This window comes from Tarenaya hassleriana, unplaced genomic scaffold, assembly GCF_000463585.1.
Source record: "Tarenaya hassleriana unplaced genomic scaffold, ASM46358v1 Cleome25, whole genome shotgun sequence".
In the NCBI taxonomy this organism is placed as follows: domain Eukaryota; kingdom Viridiplantae; phylum Streptophyta; class Magnoliopsida; order Brassicales; family Cleomaceae; genus Tarenaya; species Tarenaya hassleriana.
The window spans coordinates 1,819,088-1,840,496 of NW_010965775.1; the positions used below are offsets into that span (position 1 = coordinate 1,819,088).

The window sequence follows — 21,409 nt, forward strand, 5'->3', positions numbered from 1 at the left end:
AGTTCTCAAAATCAGGAAAACCGCATTAATGAAAGAATATATTTTTAATTAAATTAATATGTTTACTTTTATTATATTTATTTATTTATATTTCGGTAATAAAATTTTCCACATGCATATGTATCGACGATCATGCATATTCATTTAACTATTTTCCAAGTAATTAATTAGGTGGTGATGGGGAGATGGATCAAGTCATCAAGAATGGTCCCTTGGACTTTTCAGTGACCACATCTTGCCACGTAGGACTCACCATGGGTCCCACTTTTCCAGTTTCACCATTGTGGATCCGCCACGTGTTAAATAACCCACGTCCCACGGAAACTAAAAGTAGAAAATGGATAGGGAATCATTCCCCGGCTCACCACCTTCCCTATATAAAAGCCGAGCTTTGAATCTCCCATTCAAGACCTAGATTCTTCTTCTTCATCTCTCTCTCTCTCAAATCCATATTTCGTTTTCGTTTGAATCTTTTTTATCTTGTTTTTTGTATTTTCGTAAATTCGTCAAGAACTGGCTAACCCTGGAGAAGCGAAGATTCTGGCGGAATCGGAGAACAAGAACCGAGAGGTGGTTCTTACGCTATATGAGGCCCTGAGATCGCGAGACGTGGTGACTGTGCACCGGATTCTCGCCGCCGATATTGAGTGGTGGTTCCACGGCCCTCCGTCCCACCAGTTTTTGATGCGCATCCTCACCGGCGACGCGCCGTCGTCCCCGCCGTTCGAGTTCGAGTTCATACCCCTCTCCGTCGTGTCATTCGGGTCCACCGTCATCGCCGAGGGCTGCGACTCCTCCGGCTCCATCTCCTGGGTCCACGCCTGGACCGTCACGCATGGGATAATTACTCAGGTCAGGGAGTACTTCAACACCTCTCTCACCGTCACAAAGATCGGGAACTCTTCCGGCGGCGCCGTTGGGCAGAAGACATCGGCGGCTGAGATCTCGCCGGTGCATTGTCCCTACGTCTGGGAGAGCCAACTCTCGGGTCGTGCCGGGAAGTCCGTCCCTGGTCTCGTCCTCGCGATTTGAACGAGTCACCGCCTCGTTCAGGTAAAAAAAAAATGAAATAGCTACTTACGTGTCGGTTTATTATTGGTCTGTCATATATGGATCGAAAGATTGCTGTGAGGCGCGTGCACCACACCTAAGGCCGCGTTTGGCTGGCTCTGTTTTCTCTGTGGTTCGTCTTTCGAGTTTTGGGGTATTTTCATTTGGCAAACTGGGGTTGAATATAACGGGGAAACCCAAGTCGATGATGTGTCTTTATGTTTATGGTGATGTAATGTTTGAAACAAACGCCTCCTTATGGGTTCAAATCATGTGTTCTTCTCTTGATACATCACATATGCATCTTGAATTGGTTGGTATTAGGCTACAATTTTGTAGATTTAAGTAATTCCCTGTTATCAATCTTGGCTTGTATCCGTAACTCTGATATATATATATATATATATATATATATATATATATATATATAATCCGATAATGTTCTTTGTATATCTTATAATAATAGTCACGTGGCAACTTAATATGATCTAAAGGGTATACTTTATTACATCATTTTCGCCAAAAGTATAAATCGTTCGATTGTTATTTGGGGTTAAATGCCGACTTTTGTATATTTTCCCCACGTGCTCTTAATGTGAGAAGACGGGTTCCATTGTTATGTTTAATTTGGTGGGCCGCCATCTTTATCATCAGATTGGGAATGCGTAAAATGTTCGAATTTCAAATCGCTTATTAATTCCTAAAAAATAAAAGTTAAATATTCCCAGGAATTGAATAATTTTGACGAGTTATAAACTTGTGTATACGCATATATATTATATATGCGACGGCCACATATTATTATTGTATCTTCAAGCTCCACGTGATTATATTAAAACAGGTCTGTACGACACACATGGCACGAAACGAAATTAATCCAATCAAAATTCGGCATATATATTATATATATATATATGACTTAAATTGGTTTAAATTTGCTTGATCTCTTGTTCCTTTATAATATAATTTCTAAATTCGTTTTCTTTGGAAATTAATTCATTTATTTCTTAAACTATTCTCATTTTTTTTCCTGACAAGTCATATTTTGATAAGTGTAGAGGAAATTATACGACGGAATCCCCTAATCCACGTTTAAAAGGCCTTTGTGATTATAAGCTGATCAATATAGACAGGTGTATATATATATGTATGTTGTCTGTATGAGTGTATGTTTGTATCCACTAAGTTGCGTCGACTATAATTTCAGACGGCGACAACCTTTTATGTTAATACATAATCGTATAACTGTGTATAATTACATATAATTTGAATTCTACACGTAAAAAATAATCTAATTCGTCAACAGAGGTGAATGGATAGATGATATATATATATATATATATATATATATATAATTCGATAATTAATTTCATGAGTCTTTATCGCTTTTTTATATAATAAATATAAATTTCGAACGACGGTAGCTCTTAAGGGCCGAATTGTAAAACGGTGGTGCTATTCCTCTCGTCATCGGATTTAAGACGGGCTTCATTCCCACGGCCCCGTGACAGGCCCATAACACTAATTTCAAATATTTTATATAAACCCCTAAACTTAAGTTTATTAATAGAATCGACCCTACAGTTTATTTTATGTGCTAGTCCTCTGGATTCTCATATTTGTGTGTACATAAGAGAAATCAGAAATGTATCGATACGTGGATAAATAAATGTGTATATTTTTTTAAAAAATTTTGTTATTTTTTATTACCTGGCGTTTTGACGTGAAGAATGTGTAATAGTTTTATTTTTTTTGTTACATATATTTCCGACATGCCAAGTATTCCTTTATCGTTTTGTTTAATAAGGTAGATTATTAATGCACTGATTTTTGTAAGAAAAATACTTAGATGGAAAAAGGTTATAATTTTCTATAATAGTACTGATTTTTAGGATCGAAATTTGATCTAAGAAGAAGAATCCTAAGATATCATCCTTTGAAAAGTTTAGATATTTTTAATAATTCTAAAATTATTTGAAGCATTTATCGCTTTTATGTTTTATTATATGCAAATAAAATAATAATATGAAAAAGAACGCGCACCGGAAGCCGAAAGGGAAGAGAAAAAAGCAAAGTGAAAATAATAATTAAAAGCGAAAAAGGAAAAAAAAGAAAAGCAAATCCATATCCGAAGAAAGGTTTCTCTTTCTGACCCCCGTTTGTTTGATGGGAAAATCGATACTATGCACGGTCAGATTCCAAGAATTCGCCATTAGACTCTCATCGGAGAATCCCACCAGACCTAGATCCGTACCCACCTCGCGAAACAAAGTTTTCCTCAGGAAATCGAGAGAAACCCGGGTCGAGGACTTGAATCGGGTCAAGCTGGAGAAGAAGGGATCGAACTCGAGGTCGGGTCCGGGTCCGGATCGGGTTCCTCTGGCTCAAGTGGTCGACGATTGCGTGAAGCGGTGGTTCCAAGATACGCTCAAGGAAGCGAAAGCCGGCGACGTGGGCATGCAGGTTTTGGTCGGACAGATGTATTGCAGCGGCTATGGAGTTCCCAAAGATGAACAAAAGGTCAGTTTTAGGGTTTAGATTCGCCGTCTTCTTATGAGCATTGCGAATTCCATTGTTCTGTAGGTTGGGTCCGAATTTAATTTGGTTGTGATTTGAAATGTTTATGATCTGAAGGGCAATTTTGTCGTTTGTGTGATGAAAGGGTCGTGCCTGGATAAACAGAGCCTCGAGAACTCGATCATCGGCTTGGCAAGTGAGTGACAAGCGTCCAGGTAATTTATCTACTCAACTTTCCATCTTCTCTAGACCAATCTGATGATACCAGACTTACATTTTCTGTGTTTCTGGATTTCGTTCAGGTTATAATGCAAGTGATTCAGATTCCAACGATGTGAAAGATTGAGACTTTTGGAATGTTCATTACCGAAATTGTTACTAAGAAACGTAAGTGGATCATATGCTTGATAATTTGGTAGTTTTTTTGTTGTTGTTCCATTGCTTAAAGTTTTGATAGATTTGATCGCTGTGGAGGTTTCTTCTTTTAGGGGAAGCATGTGGGTGTGTTTATGGTGAAGGGCTTTGGTAAAAATGGCATATGATATGCTTCTTAGTTCAACAACAACTGATGTGCTTTCCATCCTCTTTGTCTCTCTTGTGTCAATCAAAGAAAAGAAACAAAAGTTGCGGTTTTCTTTGAATATTCAGCTACTTGTCTCAGAAGAGAGAATGATAAGTAAAGATGAAGTGACCTTTGACTGTCTGATCAGCGTTGACTATTGCTCTGGAATTTCATGAGGTTGCAGATTTTGATGGTCTTCCACACTTCTCTTAAGTTTTTCTTGAAAGAGATTTATGAAAATGGTCTGCAACTTGTGAGTGTGGGGTTTGGCTTGAATGAAGAGACTCTTCTGCAATTTGTGAGTTGTTTGCTTTGCAGAGCAGGAGGAGGAGGAGGAGGATTCATGATTAATCTAAACACGTCATATTTGGATTTGGATGTGCATCATTTCGAAGGGTTTCTCATGAGCAAAAAGGTAGTGAATTAGGCACTCTACACTTCAACAGGCAGAACTGTAAATTTCATGTCTCATGAGATACAAACCTAAATTAATCCTTCTTGGGTATGCATTATGCATCTATGTATATGTATTTATCCTACGGTCTTGAACGCATTCGCCTTGTGAATCTTCATGGGTATGTACCATGCATCTTCAAACCAATAAAAGATGCATACTTTGATTTGTCAGCTGGTTCTGCAATCAAATCATTAATGGTTCGGGCATGGAGTCGAACTGCAAAAGCATCTCCGTTTTTTTTTCAACACCCACGAAATGGCAACAAGACTCGATTCCTTGAAGCGTTGTCAATGAAACCTTGAGTCACATCAATGGGAAAGTTTGGTTCAGTGAAGATTCATTGAACGAAATGGAAAAAGATAGTGTTAGTTCAACGTCACAGGCATCTTCAATGCACATAGAGATGATGGTGACCATGGCCCCAAGAGAAGAACTAGGAACACAGAAAAACATCACAAAGCAGAACTATCACCGATCAGATCACAACCCTAACAAAAAAAAACGTAGATTATTATCGATCGAAATCAGAATGCGAGCATATTCCAGGAACAACAATCTCGTACAGCCAGATCAAGGAACAAATGAAGCAATCAGATCGGAGATTTAAAGAAGAAGAACGGATCAACCGAGAGAGGGAGAGTACCAGTAGGTGCCGAGGACAGGGGTGAGGAGGAGAGTAGCGCTGATCCAGTTCTCGGAGAACTTGTGGTGGATCTTCTCAGGCAGATCCTTCCAGAGGCCGGTCATCACCTTCTGCTGAAACGGAGACAGCGCATACACCACCGCCTTCATCCCCACCGTCTGCTTCCCCGTTCTTTCTTCTCTCCCTTCGCCAATCCAATCGATCAACTCTCGTCTCTCCCACAGCGCGCGACGGCCGACCCTCAAACCTATTCCGGCTTCCGCTCAAACGCCGTCGTTTCATGCAGACGCAAACGCGAAACGCCGCGACTCAACTTATTCCGTAATATCATTCTCTCGCATAATCTCGTAATGAAAAACAAAAACAACGATTTGGAACTAAAACGCTTTTTATTTCAGATGCAGGAAATGAAACAGATACTTGTCTATACCAATTTGATTTCAAATCGTCATCGGAAAACATACAAACGGGAAAGAGGATCGGATCTTGATATTTATTTGGTTTGTACAAAGTCCAACGAGCTGCAGAGCTGAAGTTAAAGGCCTGAAATGGCTACAAATCTACACAGAAATCCACAAAAAAAAGAAAATACTACTCTGCAACAAGATCGAGCTCCAACTGACTCGGCCGAGTTACCGAGGCTGCTGAATCGTCCTCGGGCTCACCCTCACATTCACCATCTTTGCCACCTTCTCCGCGTACTTCGGCGGCTCCGCCGCACCTCGTCCTTTCCTCCGCCCTAACCAACCGATCTTCACCACTCTTTTCTCCTCCTCTGCAAAAAAAAAGTCAGCGAGTCAGTGACGAGTTTTGACTCGGTGGTTCAACGAGTCAACGCGGTCATCAACAGCCTACTACGTACCTCTGTGATCGCGATCGAGGTGCTCGTAGAAGAGATCCTCGTCGTCTTCCTCGGGGAGGATGGGAAAATCGTAAACATCGGGGAAGAGAAGATCGCTTTCCGGATCGAGAAAGCATTCACGGAGCCAGTAATCGCGGAACCAGGAACAGGACTGGACAAGATCCCACCACTGATCGGAAAAATCCTCCACCGTACGATACGCCTGAGGAACGAACATCGGAGCGTCAGGATTCAATGTCGACGCGGATCTCTGAGTAATCACTTCCATGGCTTCTCTCACCTCACTGCTTTTGCCTTCTTTGATTCAAGGGATAAGAAAACGGATGACGGAAGAAGTTTATAAAAAGGGAAGAAGCTCTGTATTTGCCATGGGTATTCGGGTTTATTACATGTCTGCCACTGTGAGATCTTTTATCGGATGCTTTCATGTCCGATATATATATGTGTATGTATCTCTGAAGTCCTATCTAGTATCTATGGCATTTAAGTAAATTAAAATAGATAAAATAATATCCACGTCATTGTATTATTAATAATTATCCGCTTTATCAGTGGTCTGTGACACGTCTTCGTTCTTATCCATTGCAGCTCCCTTTACGAGGAAAATATTATTATTTATTTGTTCCAAATCACTGCTTATCTGGCAAAATAAAATGTTTTTGTTTATTAAAGTTAGAAATAATCGTTATCTTGAGTATTTTTCCTCACTGTTTAAGGAAATTTTAAAAAGTCATGTATACCTTATTTAATAGTCTGTTTCCATTAGTACTCTATTAAAATTAAATATTTTAATTAAAGAAGAAATTGAAAGTTTTCTTTAAAAAATCATATTAATGCTCTACACTTGAAAACATTTTGTTTCACTCGCAGATAAATATGTCGATTTTGAAAATTCTGTCTAAACGAAGCTTACAAAATTTTATTGGTTGGAGCTACCAAGCCATTTATTTAAATATTTTTATTTAATACTTTGGATTATAAAAACAGTTTCTTGTATGATTTCAGCCTCGAAATCATCGGAAAACTACGGGCCCATGTGCATTCCATGAATATCTTGTAGAATTCTAAATTTCCAGATCTATGTGCGTTTCAGAATCTATGGATCATTAAATCCAGTGCCACGTCGGCAAAAGTCCAATGGTAGTTCACCATTTGGGCCCAAAATCCCCGGCCCATTAATATCAAGTGGGCTTCTAATATTCAACGTTCCTTTTTGTTTCTTATTTTACTTTTGAGGGTTTCTCACACCATCACTTACTATTAAAATTAAATTTATGAGATTTATGCCTCGTTTATATTATCTAAAACCGTTGATCTATACTTATGTTTCACTTCGGATATTTAAAACTAAACGAAATAGATTTTAAAAATATTTGGATATATAATGGTAGTTTAACTGAAATTGATTTAAAACAAATATTCGGATATGATTTCCAAAAAAGCAAATACATGAAATTCGTAAGAAATGTAAATCAACCGAGAAAAAATGAATAAGAATATTTAAAATAATAACAACTTTTTTTAGTAAAAATCGCCAAATATAAATGAAACTAGGATGAAAAAAGCAACATGTAATTTTTGCAAAATAAAAAAAAAACAATTAAAACACATACACCCTTCATGGTAACAAACAATAGTATGTTTCATTTCTGAGACAAATAAAATGCGGCATAAAAATAGAATGTAAAATTAACGCGCACAAGGGTCGTACCATAGGACAACGGCAGCAAATGGCAAAAACTGTGAAATTGCACCAATCAAAGCGCGCCGTACATTCTCGGCCTGATATAGCAAAATTACTGAAATACCCTCACGTCTTTTCGATTCAATGGGCCGTGAAAAGCCCGAAAAGATATGTGGGCAAAATCGTAATTTGATCTTTCGTACTGAGAAACTTTCCTGAGCAAGGCTCTTTCGCGCTTCAGCCTTTCTACTCTGGGAAAATCTCTCCGTCTCTTCCTCCTCTCTCTCTCTCTCTCGTTGGCATTTGTAGAAGCGCTTTCTTCATGGTGTAAATTCTCTTCGCGTCATTTTCCCTCTGGAATTTTCTCGAGAAACAAACGCTCATCTCCTGCTCCGGGAGTGTGATCGCACAAGTTTAGGTCGTCGGAGACTCTGGTTTTCCACTCTCTCTCTCTCTCTGTCTCTGCATTTTTGGACCCTGCGAGACTTGCGGTTTCCATATACGGTAATTTCCTGTCGCCGACTGCGATGATAATAGTTTTTTTTTGCAGCAGGTTTTTCCATCATTCTCATTTTTTTTTCTTTTGGCCTGGAAAATTTTCTTTAGCTACTGTGTAATGTCTGCGATGCTTCCATGAGATTTCTCGTTTCTTTGATTTTTCACTCTCTAGAGAGGTATACGTTTTTTCCCTCTTGATGTAATGTGCTAGATGAAGGCTGCGCCATGAATGCTCTTTTCTTCTTCTACATATCAAGTTTTGTCTGCGCTGTGAAAGCTCATTTTGTTGTGTAAGTGAGACTGATCCTCATTTGCGTGGTGATTTTGAGCGGATCACGCCTCAGGTTCACGCGATTTTTATTTTATTTTTCCTACTCAGTAGATTTTCTGTTCGACTCCTCAAAGATTTTCGAATTTTTTTTTGCATGGTCTTGTTTGGGAAAAAAGAAGTGTCGATATAAGTCTTGCTAGGGTTTCTTGGTTGCCCATTTCGCAAGCTCCTGAGCTCCTTTGATTCAATTCACAAAGTTTAAACATCAATCAATGCCCAAGAACTGATATTGGAATTCTACGGAAACAGTTCGTATTCCGAGTTCATAATCTCGAAAATTTTCATGGTGAGGTTTTCCGACCGTAGTCCTTCTCGGGCTTTTCGTGATGAGCGTTTCCATGATGTTAAAGTTCAGGACTTTTCTGGTTAAACGAATGGGTGCGGGGAGGAAGACCGAGACCTATACCGTGAGTGAGAGTCTCACATACTGGTCAGGGTCAGGGAGCATCAAAACGAATGGGAGAAATCTCAGTAAAGGCGAACTTGGTGGAGTTATATTTGGATGCAAGTTCAGCACCGTCAAAGAGTGTTACGCCAAACAGTTGTTTGGTTAGTTGTCTCTGTCTTACTACTCTTTGAGCCTTGAATAGAGCAGAATGATTTTGAAAAAGTTTTTGAATTTAATTGTTGTTTATCTGTGTCCAGGTTTACCTGCCCCTCACATCTCCTATGTGAAGAACATAGACCCCGGTTTGACTCTGTTCCTGTTCAACTATAGCGATAGGAAACTTCACGGAATCTTTGAGGCCGCAAGCCATGGGAAACTGAGCATTGATCCCCATGCTTGGACTTCAGATGGGATCGATACAACCCCGTATGCTGCTCAGGTATGAATATGACTACTTCCTGCACCAAGATAAATATGTACTGTAATTCTGTCGACCACCTTTTGGTTAATTGTTTTACGTTTACCCTCTCAACTGACGTATAATTAGCGGGGCAAATTTGTTACAGGTAAAGGTACGAGTCCGATTGCTTTGTGAGCCATTGCTTGAAGAGAAGTTCAGCAAAATAATCGCAGAAAATTATTTTGCTGAGAAGCTGTTTTGGTTTGAACTGGACCAATCTCAGACATACAAATTGATCCGTTTGTTTTCACCATTGCCATCCAAAAGGGCACCATCAACATATTTAAAGGCACCATCACCATCCGTAAGTGCTCTTCCACCATCATCATCAGCAGTGCTCAGCGTATCTGGAGTAAACTGTGTTGCTAAATGGAGCAGCCTTTTCAAATCATCTCCTGATTTGAAAGAAAACAGCGAGCAATTTGCTCCAGAAGCTGTTACAGGCTCAAAGGATGCCATAAATGGAGTAAACCGTGTTGCTAAATGGAGCAGCCTTTTCAAATCGTCACCTGATTTGAAAGAAAACAGCGAGCAATTTGCTCCAGAAGCTGTTACAGGCTCAAAGGATGCCATAAATGGAGGAGCATCCAGTTGTTTCAATCCTGTTGCATCTAAAAAAAGTAAAGGATTGGAAATAGCCATGAATGACGGAGGCATGCAGAAAGCTCATTCTTTGGTGTCACATTTCCGTCCATCTTACTCATCCGTTGTGAGAAACACGAATCCATCTTCAATTCAGAGCCGGGAAACATATGAAGGAGTCTCTGCCACGGCTAATAGAACTGTGATCAGACACCAAATTAGTTCTCATGAAACTAAGGAAGATCCTTCTAATTGTGCACATTCGGGTGTTGATAACATAGATTGGGATGCTTCGTCCTTTCAGCTCCATCTTGATGGACTGAACAGGATTCTAGAAGATTCTGTAGAAAATGATTTTTGCAATGGCTATGGGGAAGTACCTCTTTCTCAGAACTGGAATATGGAACAGAGTTCCTGGTGTCTGCTGTCTAACTGGGATTATGAGAGTCATCCTTTGGATTTTGAGGAATTTGATCTAAAGAAATCAACTTGTAGCTCCTCTCATATTTCCGCCATTGCAGGAGATGTAGTTGATAACATTGGAGAGGGCAAAGAAAAATTTATGGATCTCTGTCAGCAAGGTGCTGAAATGGGAACCGCTGCCTGTAAGGCTCTAGTGGCTGAGGTATTTTAAGCCTTTCCTCTTTCGAGAACTTTGCCTCTCTGGGATTTTGAACCCTTTTTCATCTGTCATAATGATCATTGCGGCAATTTGTGGTAGTTACTGATGGAGGTGAAAGACTTGAAGCTTTCTCAAAGACAACAAACTGATAGGATGAATTCTCTGGAAAAGGAATTGGTAAACTCTTACACTTATCTCTGTGATACCTTTCTCTTGTCTCCACTGTGAGTTAAAAACTCCCATCGGGAACATATGCCGATTCTCATCATAAGATCGTCGTTGTAGTCCACTGTATGAATTATCTTGCCGCATTTTGTTTTAATTGATTTATACTAGTTTTTGTTCAAAACATAAAGGGAAAGTGCTCTTGCAGATTGAATCAAGAAAAGAAATATGCCGACTAAAAGGCCAAAGTACAAGTTCTGAGGCGGAGGAGTTCCAATCCTTAAATGAATGCTTCCCAGATTCTGAGGAGACGATACTAGTAATTGGAGGATCTGATGGCTCATCATGGTTATCGACTTTAGATTGTTATTCTCTGTCCAAGGACAAATTGAAGTCATTTTGTCCCATGACTTCCTGCCGCTCATACGCCGCTGTTGCAATGCTGAATGGTGAGGTATACATGATAGGTGGCATCCATGAATATTTCTCTGTCGCCACTGGTACAATATTGCCCTTCTTCAACCCTAGTGTGTATGAAAACTGGTGTCCTTTATCTATGAAATATGATGGACATTGTAATAAAATGACTGCAAATTTTCTTGTTTGCAGTTGAATCATTCAACCACGAGAAGAACGAATGGGTTTGGCGACCATCCTTAAATCAAAGGAAAGGAAACTTGGCGGCTGTTTCTCTGAATGACAAGATTTTTGCCCTTGGAGGTGGAGATGGATCTCAACCATTTGAAAATGTTGAAATGCTTGATCTACAAATTGCAAAATGGATCAATACTCAACCGATGATAGAAAAGGTGATATCGTCTTTAGCTCCTTCAGACATGTTTTTAAACGTGATACCCTGTCAAAGACGAACATTAGTTAACTAAACTGCTGACTTTCCTGTAATTTGAGCACTTCTGCATGCAAAAGGGTTCTGTACTCTTACCTTCATTCCCAAGACAGGATGAGGGGGAAAGGGTTGCTTTTTAGAAAAAGCGCTCAAGTTGGTTTTTGTGTTGGACACTTGAAGTTCCTTAAGAGAATCACTTCAAAAGATCAATTCACTGGATCTGTTTCTATTTTTTCAGAGATTTGCTCCAGCTGCGACGGAAATCAATGGAGCACTCTATGTCGTTGGAGGGTACGATGGAACTGACTACCTGAAGTAAGACTAATCCCTATAAATCTTATAATCATTTGACGACTTTGGTGAAAATGACCTCAAAAACTGATCCCTCTGCTTGCATATTGTACCAATTCAGGTCTGTGGAAAGATATGATCCTCGGGAAGCTTCTTGGACGATGCTCGAGTGTATGAGCACAAAGCGAGGATGGCACTCTCTTGTTGCCCTCCATGAAAAGCTGTAAGTTTGGCCCGACACTTATTCACTTGCTCATAGTATCAACGAAAACTCGAGAAGAAATTCAACGTATCACGTTCGAAGTTGAATTTACCATCAAGCATCCATGCATTCAGTAAACTTTTCGACAATTACTGGTGATATTTAACCTCAGGGCATGACAAAATGAATCTGTTGAGTATAGATATGGGATCGGTGGCCACAATGGAGATAAAATGGTACCGACAGTTGAGGTGTTCGACCCGCGAGCTCCTCGTTGGATATCAGAAGAGTCAATGAACCAAGGGAGGGGATATTTTGGTTCAGTAGTGATTGGGGATGCAATTTATGTGCTTGGAGGAATAGATGACAATGGCAATCTTCTAGACTCGGTACTAATGATCCGACCGCCTTATATTTGGTCCGAATACTGCGAAAATTCGGTTTTAAACATCGTTTCAAGAATTATATGCTATAATCTGAAGAAATTTTTTGGATATGTGTGGACAGGTTGAGTGTTACATGGAGGGTTATGGTTGGCAGCTGATGGACCAAAAGGGCTTTGGTAGGAGATCTTTCTTCTCTGCCCTTCTCTTCTAACTTTTTTTTTAAACCAATCCTAGAAAAACCAAAAGAACAGAAAATGAAAAAATGCGATCGCATCTACTAATCGATGGTTCAGATCATATTTGAATGATCGACGGTTGATATTGCTTGTTAAAGATGGACGGGCGTTATCACATCTTAATAAACGATGGTCCAGATTCCATCTGAACGATGAACGGTCGAGATCACATCTAGTAATAGGCTATTGCGATGGTATAAAAGATTCAAAAAACATCAAAAAGACGAAATTCCATCCTTAAAAATGGATGGTTGAAATTTGAAAATCTGTGTTTAACTGATCAACGGTTATTATTGCATACTTCGTCGACGGTCAAGCTCTTTTCAAATAGATCTACGGTGGAAATTCCTTCATAATAATCATCCGTTGAGATTGAATACATCGATTGCTTTCTGCCACGTGTACGGTCCAGAAGGCACGATAGAAACGCGTTTTTTTTTTCCACCTAATTGTTGCATCCATTACCATTAACAACGTGCCCACGCGTATACGGTTTACTTTAGAAGGTCCGCAACTCCCCTACGCGTCTACGACGTCGTCCCTCACGCACCGCCGTCTCCGATGGCTAATCCGCCAACGATCCCGGTCTCAAACCATCCTTCGGCCGATCTCCAGCCTCCGGTCTCCGCCTCCGCCTTCCGTGCGTTCTTCTCCCGCCTCTCTTCGTCGATCCGCTATGGCTTCTCCCAGCGACGGCCGTGGTTGGAGCTCGTCGACCGTAGCTCGATTTCCAGACCGGAGTCTCTCTCCGACGCGTATTCTCGGATCCGGAAGAATCTGCCCTACTTCAAGGTCAACTACGTCACGATCGTGTCCATTGTCCTCGCTCTCTCCCTCCTCTCTCACCCTTGGTCCCTCCTCGTTCTCGTCGGCCTCCTCGGCGCGTGGATGTTCCTCTACCTCTTCCGACCGTCGGATCAGCCCCTGGTCATCCTCGGCCGTACGTTTTCCGACCGCGAGACGCTCGGTGTTTTGGTGATTCTGACGGTCGTTGTCGTGTTCCTGACCAGCGTCGGATCTCTCTTGACATCGGCTTTGTTGGTCGGCGTCGGGATCGTATGCTTACACGGCGCGTTTAGGGTTCCGGAGGATCTGTTCCTGGACGAGACAGAGCCCGCGGCTGCCGGATTCCTGTCGTTCCTCAGCGGCGCCGATCGCCGCTCGTGTTTGAGGGGGGTAACACATTCGGCGACTATCCTCGACGGGTCTATGACCAAAGAGAGGAAATGGGTTTTCTCCCCTCAAGTTTTTGGTAGGAAATTCAATTTGCAGTGATCATTCTTTTACTCTGGAAATTGTTTGTGTTCGGGTCAATTTGAATTGGGATGAATATAGATTTGCTCTTGTCCGTTGCAAAGTCAGAAGAATCAAAGATTCTTTTATTCTACAAGAAAACATTTCTTTCTCTGTTCGTTTCAATCTTTTTTTCTCTTTTGCATGTTGGATTGAGATTCTGACATTGAACATAATCTCGAGATGAGGATGGTGACCCAGAAGTTAAAAATGGACACCTTTCGATTCTGTTGCCAAGAGGGTCTCACAAATTTGGATAATGGCATTAGCAAATATTTGACTAATGGCATGACATTGTGTTTACAAATCACGATACTTTTTTCTTTTGTATTTCTCCGGGAAAACCCCCGAGTGTTTTCAATCAATCTGTAAATCGGGTATCCAAAAATTGATGTGTACGGGTCCAATGTCTAGGGTTCTCCTCACCTCGATACATTGTTTCGCTTCGTCTCCAATGTCTCGATCTTGTCTCAGACGGACATCTCGTGCGTCTCACCTCATCCTTGTTTGGTACGGTTACAACACAGGAAGAAGTTGAGTTGCAGATGCCAGAAGTCAGTTGTCTTTCTTTTTTTCTCTGTGGCATGAATTCACACTTGTTTTGCTTCTGTTTTCTTCTTGGTGGGGGTTTTTGTTTCGTAGTTGCATTTCCCCTTTAGTGTTTTTTCTCTCTCGTTAATGTCCGTAACGAACTCTTACCAACTTGTGGGACCTCTTTCCATTTCTTCTTCATCCGATTTCAAATCATTTTAATTTGCTCGACCAACTTTGATAAATGTTACACATACCCTCACTTGAAGTGACATCTACAATCGAAATCCCGTTAACGGTTGAATCGAATTGGATTCGGATTACTCAAGAAAAAACGGATTCTTTTTTTTTTTTTTTTAAATTTGTAGGGTTGAATTGAAACTTTTCTTATTGGTACTAAGACAATATAAGTTTCACAGCCCACCACTGGTTAAAGGTTAAACAGGGATACAAATCGTTTGTCTCGCCCCGAATTCGAGACTCAAATTGAAAAGGGAAACGTAATTTCAATCACATGGTTTTTTTTTTGTCCCAAATTAGTTTGAGTTTCCGCTCAAAACACACAATTACCAAAAAAATATAAGTTTCACCGTTTGAATTTGAATCAAAATAATATATATATAAATTCCATCTTAATCTTTCTATCTATTCAAAGACGTCATAGATGAGGTAATTAATTTGACAAAATCTTCTTTAGTAGTGCGTTTTTTAAGTACCCTTAATGATGATTGATTTTTGGTATTCATGAGAATCCACCAAACGCTTCATTGGACTTTTGACATTACGCAACATTTTTTTGTCTTCGAGTTTCGCTTCATTTACATAACTACTTGATGCTCTAACTAACTAAACGGTCCAATCTTCAATTCCTTGGGCCAAAGAATCCGTATTTACATATAATAATTCATATGCGTATTTGTCTTTTAAGAAATTTATTCGTTTTGTTTTTTAGTTAAAAGTTTTTACGGTCAAATTGGTAAAAAAAAATGGTTAGATCATCTATTCGTTATAAGGGGTTTTGGATTTACATTTAGTGAGAATTGAATCCAAGATCTAACATCTTTTCAAGTCACTAAATTCAAAATGATTCGTGACAAAAAAAAAAATCTTATAATAAAACACAAATATCGAAATAATTCGAATTCTCCACCTCGAATTTTATATCCGCGGTTTTCGAGTTTATTTGTAGTTATATTATTTTTTTCTTTGTTATTTAAAATGATTTACAAACTAATCATGCGTAATTTAAAATCATGTAATTTGTTGGTAATTCCTTTCCACATGAATTATCTAAAACTAAATAAAATTAGAGAGCTAAATTAGAGTTGGTATTCAACTCAATGTTTTCTGTTGTTATATTAATTTCCTCTTTAATAACTTTTTGTAATAAATCATCTTTTTTTACCATGGCCACGGGGTTATTAATTTATCACCTAATATTGATTAAAGTCAAGCAGATTGACTTCTAATTTTAAAATTAACCATTAGGGAACGACTTCTTATCGAACAGAGTGTCACAGCTCTAGAAGGTCACGTCACGATTTTGACGAGCCACATAAAATATATTCACAAATATTAAAGTCAAGCAGATTAGATATTGACATAACATTTTACGTGTTCTCTATAAATTTGTTAATTGGGTTTGATTTGGTTTGTTTCGAATTTTATCGCGTTCAATTCGTTTTATTTTATTTTGGATTGATTTATCAAATAAAATTAAATTCAGTCACATCTCACATAAAAAAATTAATATAAGATTACGTTTATTTTAGATTTGGTTCAAATAACGTTTTGTTTAAATGTAGGAAACTTAAAAATAAAAAGTAATATTCAAATTAATTAAAAGACTATGATTTTAAATTATTTTCAAGCTAACCGTATGGATGACGTGGTAGATATTTGTAACAAAACAATGGTTAGGGGAAATAATATTAAAAACGTAAAATGGAAGGTTTGGAATGCATAAAGCTACTTTATTATTATTAATAATTTCAATTTGGAGGTTGGACTGTATTTGTCGAATTTTTTTTGTTAAAGTCAACAAATAATGCAAATAGTTTTGTCCTCTACCCTTTTTTTTTGGAAATTTGTAGTGTTTTATAGGTTATAAAAACTTAAAAACAAAAGTTAATTAATCACACTTTTTCCATAAAATCTAAACTTTGATTCTAAGAAATCTTTTAATATTAAGAGATATTAAATTAGTTAATGTGATTATTTTCAAATAAAAATATTAAGATCAATCGATCTAAACATCGATATAATATTCTCGTTCCTATTCTGAAACAATTGGATGAGTTGGTTTTCACTTTATATATACATATTTTTATCAGTTAAATCATTTTTATAAGCCAATATTTATATAGTTTTATGCACAACTATACGGAAAATTTATGTTTAAATTAAGTTTATATTATCATATATACTGATGATTTATTATTTTCTTATTACCAATTCTAGCAAACAAAATTAAAATCCATTGGATGATTAACAAAAATAACAATATCAATGGTAAGTAATATTCTCTTACCTATCTATATTGCATACATGTAATATATTTGATATAGTTATGCTATGAATTGGATTCAAGGCGGTCGGTCAATATATAAATTGGAGTAATATCTAATTAATGTACGAACTCATATATACTTAGATATTCCTATGACTTATGTTTGTAACTAACGTATTATTAAATATACTGATTAATTAATTAATTATTATATATCTCTCTCACACACACACGCATGCATGATTCTATCAATTGATTAATTAACAAATGATGATTATGTAATGTTTTGAAAGGCATAACGTTTTTGAAATATGCATGGACTTGAGAAAAAAAAATTAATGACTTTAATCCAACTAAAATTTTGTTGAAACATGATAATTGTTGGGTGCAACAACTCCATTAGGGTTGAACTAAGTTTTGCCCCTTTTCCCATTGTCCCTTTTTCTTTTTCTTTGAATGTAAATAAAAAAAAAACTATACGATTAAAATTAAAATAATATATCGTCATTTCTTATTCTAAAATAATTTACATTTCTAATCACTCATATATCATTTATGTCTTGAACCGATTCTAGAATCGCTACTTACTATTGATTCATTTAGAATAATATGAAATATATATCGTAAACTATTTTCTTCGCATTGGATCCAATTTTATTCAGATGCAATTATCAGATTTTTTTACTTATTATTTTGTTTTTTTTTTACCCTAAGATCAAATAATACCATTTTTGCATTATAACAATTCAAAATTATCTCAGAATCAAAATGTGGACCAAGAGTAATATGACCGACTTTATATATATATATGAGTCCCGCAATTCTGTTTTATGCATTGTGGTGCTATTCTTTTGTCCATACTTGAGACTAGGTTTACTATTTTTTTGGATTGAATATATCAAATTGAAATGAATTAGGTCGAATAAATAATTTGTTGTTTTAAAAACTAATTGGATATGACTCTCTCTAAATCAAAAAATTAATTGTATCAGTTTACTATATAATCAAACGGGGAACTAGTTTTAAAAATATATATAATGTTTTGGTGGTAGCGATTTATGGCTTTCCATAAAATGGTTATATGCCTAATTAATTTGAGTTCCCTATTAGACCAGATGTTGACCACCGGTGGGGTTTGAAATCTGAAAATTTTCTGTGTAAATGATACCGACATATTACCTTTGTTCAATTTTAAGTTTGATTTTCTTGTGTAATTTTATCTAAAATTATGTTTTTATTTTATTTTATTTTGATATATAAACAAACACAGATCATCACGTGTGGGGCCAGAATCTAAACTGGGTCCACAAATGATAAGCCCATGGGCCCCAGAGGGAGGTGACTGAATTCAATGAATTGAGGGAAAAGGCCATGGAGGAAACAAGTGAGAATGGGCTTTTTTAAATGTTAAAATAATATCGAAGAGCTTAAACCAAAGAAAGACCGGTCACGTGGCTTTCTCGTGTTCCATCTTCACCCTCGGCTTCATCCAAATTTGTTCAGATGTTCCTTTTGAGCCTTTGACCAATCATACCTATATATATATATATATATATATATATATGGGTGTGTGTGTGTGTGTGTGTACGTCTAGTCATCTCATTCTACATACACACACACACACACTTGTTGGTGAACTATAATTTTACTTTAATTAATTAAAATTTTAATTATCATAACGCAACAAAATTTAAAAAAAAAACACACACATTAATCTCCCTATATATATAAAGGGTTATCCCCTTCACCACCACAATCATCATCTTCTTCTTCTCAAACCCTTTCATTAGTTCCTCAATTATCGTAATCACCAATGGCTACCAGCTCGTTTCCTTCATCCTTGTTCTTGTTATGTTCTCTTCTCTCCGCTTCATTGGTTCTCTCCGAAGTTCACCACCATGATTTTGTCGTACGTCTTCTTCTTCATGCATGGATATATATGCTTTCATCTTTATTTTATGTATAACTACTAGTTACATACATTGTGAGTGTATGCATATATATATGTATGTATATGTGACGCATATATGTTATATATATAAATGCAGATCCAAGAGACGCCAGTGAAGAGGCTGTGCAAAACCCAAAACGTGATCACCGTCAATGGAATGTTTCCGGGTCCAACCCTCGAAGTTAACAATGGCGACACACTTGTGGTCAAAGTGGTCAACCGAGCCCAACACAATGTCACCATCCATTGGTACTATTCTATTTTATTCTGCTATTATTATTTATTAAAAAATTACTTTATATAAATTAGGATTACTTCTTTATTTTTTTATAAAATTATATTATTACACAGTTTTATATAATCGATTTTTATTTTTAATAATTGAAATTGATAGGCACGGGGTGAGGCAGATGCGAACGGGATGGGCCGATGGGCCGGAGTTCGTGACCCAATGCCCAATACGGCCCGGTAACAGCTACACCTACCGTTTCACCATCCAAGGCCAAGAGGGCACTTTGTGGTGGCACGCCCATAGCTCCTGGCTCCGAGCCACCGTCTACGGTGCCCTCCTCATCCACCCACCTCCTGCCTCTTCCTATCCTTTCCCTAAACCGGATCGCCAAACCACCCTCCTCCTCGGTACGGTTTCAACCGGTTTTCGTGAAACTCGCATCGTTCGACGTTAGAACTTCTCCCAGATTGGTATTGATTTGTGTTTGATTTCCGGTTTAATGTAGGCGAGTGGTGGAATGCAAACCCGATTGATGTTCTGAAAGAAGCGATCCGAACCGGAGCTGCTCCCAATGTGTCCGATGCTTATACCGTTAATGGCCAACCCGGTGATCTTTACAATTGCTCTAACCAAGGTTCGTAATCTATGTGAATCCATATTTTGATATTGTGTATAACCACGAATTGTAATTATCAATTGGTTTAATCTAAACCGTCGTTTTTTGGTTGCAGATACGATTGTGGTTCCAACCGGTTCAGGAGAAACATCACTCATAAGGGTCATCAACTCGGCCATGAACCAGCCGCTTTTCTTCACGGTGGCTAACCATAAGCTCACGGTGGTTGGAGCCGACGCATCTTACCTCAAACCGTTCAGCACAAATGTCATAATGCTCGGTCCTGGTCAGACAACCGACGTCCTCTTAACCGCCGACCAGCCTCCTAACCGTTATTACATGGCGGCCAGGGCTTACCAAAGCGCTCAAAACGCACCGTTTGATAACACCACCACCACGGCTATTCTCCAATACAAGTCATCTCCTTGTTGTTCGAATGGGACAGCGAAAGGTATAAAAAAAACACCGCCCATCATGCCGTTTTTGCCTGCTTTCAACGACACGAACTCCGTCACGTCATTCTCCGGGAAGTTCAGGTCACTACGCGACATCGTGGTCCCGAAAGAGATCGACGAAAGCCTCTTCTTCACCATCGGTTTAGGCCTCGACAACTGCCCGAAAAGCTTCCCGAAAAGCCGGTGCCAGGGCCCAAACGGCACGCGGTTCACTGCCAGCATGAACAACGTGTCGTTTGTCCTCCCGTCTAACTTCTCGCTCCTGCAGGCACATTCAAAGGGCATTCCCGGAGTTTTCACGACGGATTTTCCGGCAAAACCTCCGGTGAGATTCGATTTCACCGGAAATAACGTGAGCAGGTCGCTGTTTCAGCCAGTTCGTGGGACCAAACTGTACAAACTCAAGTACGGATCGAGAGTTCAGATTGTTCTTCAGGACACAAGCATTGTAACACCAGAGAACCATCCGATTCATCTCCATGGCTACGATTTCTACATCGTGGCTGAAGGGTTCGGTAACTTTGATCCAAAGAAAGATACTTCCAAGTTCAATCTCGTTGACCCTCCTCTCAGAAACACCGTGGCCGTTCCCGTTAACGGATGGGCCGTTATCAGATTCGTCGCTGATAATCCAGGTAACGTAATTCGAGAAGAAACCATTTTCAGACAACCTCAAACTGAATTCAGAGTTCGAGCTCTGAAAATTTTAATGGGTTTTGTTTTTCTTGGAACAGGGGTTTGGTTGATGCACTGTCACTTGGATGTGCATATCAGTTGGGGTCTTGCAATGGCGTTCTTGGTCGATAATGGTTCCGGAGAATTGCAGACTCTTGAAGCTCCTCCTGAAGATTTGCCCGTTTGTTAGTACCGTCACCATCACCATCACCATCATAAGCTCCAAGAAATTATTGTTACCGTTGATTGGAATTCAAGATCCGACACAGATTGTTCTTTTTTCTTTCCTTTTTTCCCCCTGTAACGATCTTGTTGGATCTTTAAAGAAAGTAATTTGAGTTATGCTTACTTACGTAAATGGGCC

General features: G+C 38.7%; 6 protein-coding genes across 10 annotated transcripts; 5 read left to right on the forward strand and 1 right to left on the reverse strand.

Moving 5' to 3' along the window:
• The first annotated feature begins 131 nt into the window (after window positions 1-131).
• LOC104816523 (wound-induced protein 1) lies at window positions 132-1,373 on the forward strand. Its single transcript, XM_010545390.1, has one exon. It carries the CDS (start codon window positions 685-687, stop codon window positions 1,030-1,032), a length of 348 nt encoding a protein of 115 aa, XP_010543692.1. The 5' UTR covers window positions 132-684; the 3' UTR covers window positions 1,033-1,373.
• A 1,757-nt stretch (window positions 1,374-3,130) lies between these two features.
• Window positions 3,131-4,756, forward strand: LOC104816524. 3 transcript variants are annotated; one of them, XM_010545391.2, is made up of 4 exons: window positions 3,131-3,570; window positions 3,713-3,782; window positions 3,870-3,954; window positions 4,448-4,756. In XM_010545391.2, the coding sequence occupies exons 1-3, from the start codon at window positions 3,217-3,219 to the stop codon at window positions 3,911-3,913; spliced, it is 468 nt and encodes a 155-aa protein (XP_010543693.1). In that variant the 5' UTR covers window positions 3,131-3,216; the 3' UTR covers window positions 3,914-3,954; window positions 4,448-4,756. The 3 variants fall into 3 exon arrangements, with proteins under 3 accessions (XP_010543693.1, XP_010543694.1, XP_010543696.1); XM_010545392.2 differs by having other exon boundaries at window positions 4,453-4,756; XM_010545394.2 differs by lacking the exon at window positions 4,448-4,756 and adding an exon at window positions 4,056-4,270.
• Window positions 4,757-5,637: 881 nt separating this feature from the next.
• Window positions 5,638-6,445, reverse strand: LOC104816525 (protein EARLY RESPONSIVE TO DEHYDRATION 15-like). The gene is made up of 2 exons (XM_010545395.2): window positions 6,092-6,445; window positions 5,638-6,004 (listed from the first exon to the last, which is right to left on the reverse strand). The coding sequence occupies exons 1-2, from the start codon at window positions 6,357-6,359 to the stop codon at window positions 5,862-5,864; spliced, it is 411 nt and encodes a 136-aa protein (XP_010543697.1). The 5' UTR covers window positions 6,360-6,445; the 3' UTR covers window positions 5,638-5,861.
• A 1,600-nt stretch (window positions 6,446-8,045) lies between these two features.
• LOC104816526 lies at window positions 8,046-12,879 on the forward strand. Of its 3 annotated transcripts, none has more exons than XM_010545397.2 (11): window positions 8,046-8,279; window positions 8,955-9,153; window positions 9,250-9,431; window positions 9,559-10,659; window positions 10,756-10,833; window positions 11,030-11,321; window positions 11,431-11,630; window positions 11,907-11,983; window positions 12,081-12,182; window positions 12,364-12,550; window positions 12,669-12,879. In XM_010545397.2, exons 2-11 carry the CDS (start codon window positions 8,979-8,981, stop codon window positions 12,756-12,758), a joined length of 2,484 nt encoding a protein of 827 aa, XP_010543699.1. In that variant the 5' UTR covers window positions 8,046-8,279; window positions 8,955-8,978; the 3' UTR covers window positions 12,759-12,879. The 3 variants fall into 3 exon arrangements, with proteins under 3 accessions (XP_010543699.1, XP_010543698.1, XP_019058386.1); XM_010545396.2 differs by having other exon boundaries at window positions 8,960-9,153; XM_019202841.1 differs by lacking the exon at window positions 8,046-8,279 and having other exon boundaries at window positions 8,893-9,153.
• A 167-nt stretch (window positions 12,880-13,046) lies between these two features.
• On the forward strand, window positions 13,047-14,755 carry LOC104816527 (PRA1 family protein B3). Its single transcript, XM_010545399.2, has one exon. It carries the CDS (start codon window positions 13,345-13,347, stop codon window positions 14,056-14,058), a length of 714 nt encoding a protein of 237 aa, XP_010543701.1. The 5' UTR covers window positions 13,047-13,344; the 3' UTR covers window positions 14,059-14,755.
• Window positions 14,756-18,885: 4,130 nt separating this feature from the next.
• LOC104816528 (laccase-12) lies at window positions 18,886-21,397 on the forward strand. The gene is made up of 6 exons (XM_010545400.1): window positions 18,886-19,025; window positions 19,165-19,316; window positions 19,462-19,706; window positions 19,805-19,933; window positions 20,031-21,005; window positions 21,105-21,397. The coding sequence occupies exons 1-6, from the start codon at window positions 18,930-18,932 to the stop codon at window positions 21,233-21,235; spliced, it is 1,728 nt and encodes a 575-aa protein (XP_010543702.1). The 5' UTR covers window positions 18,886-18,929; the 3' UTR covers window positions 21,236-21,397.
• The last annotated feature ends 12 nt before the right edge of the window (window positions 21,398-21,409 follow it).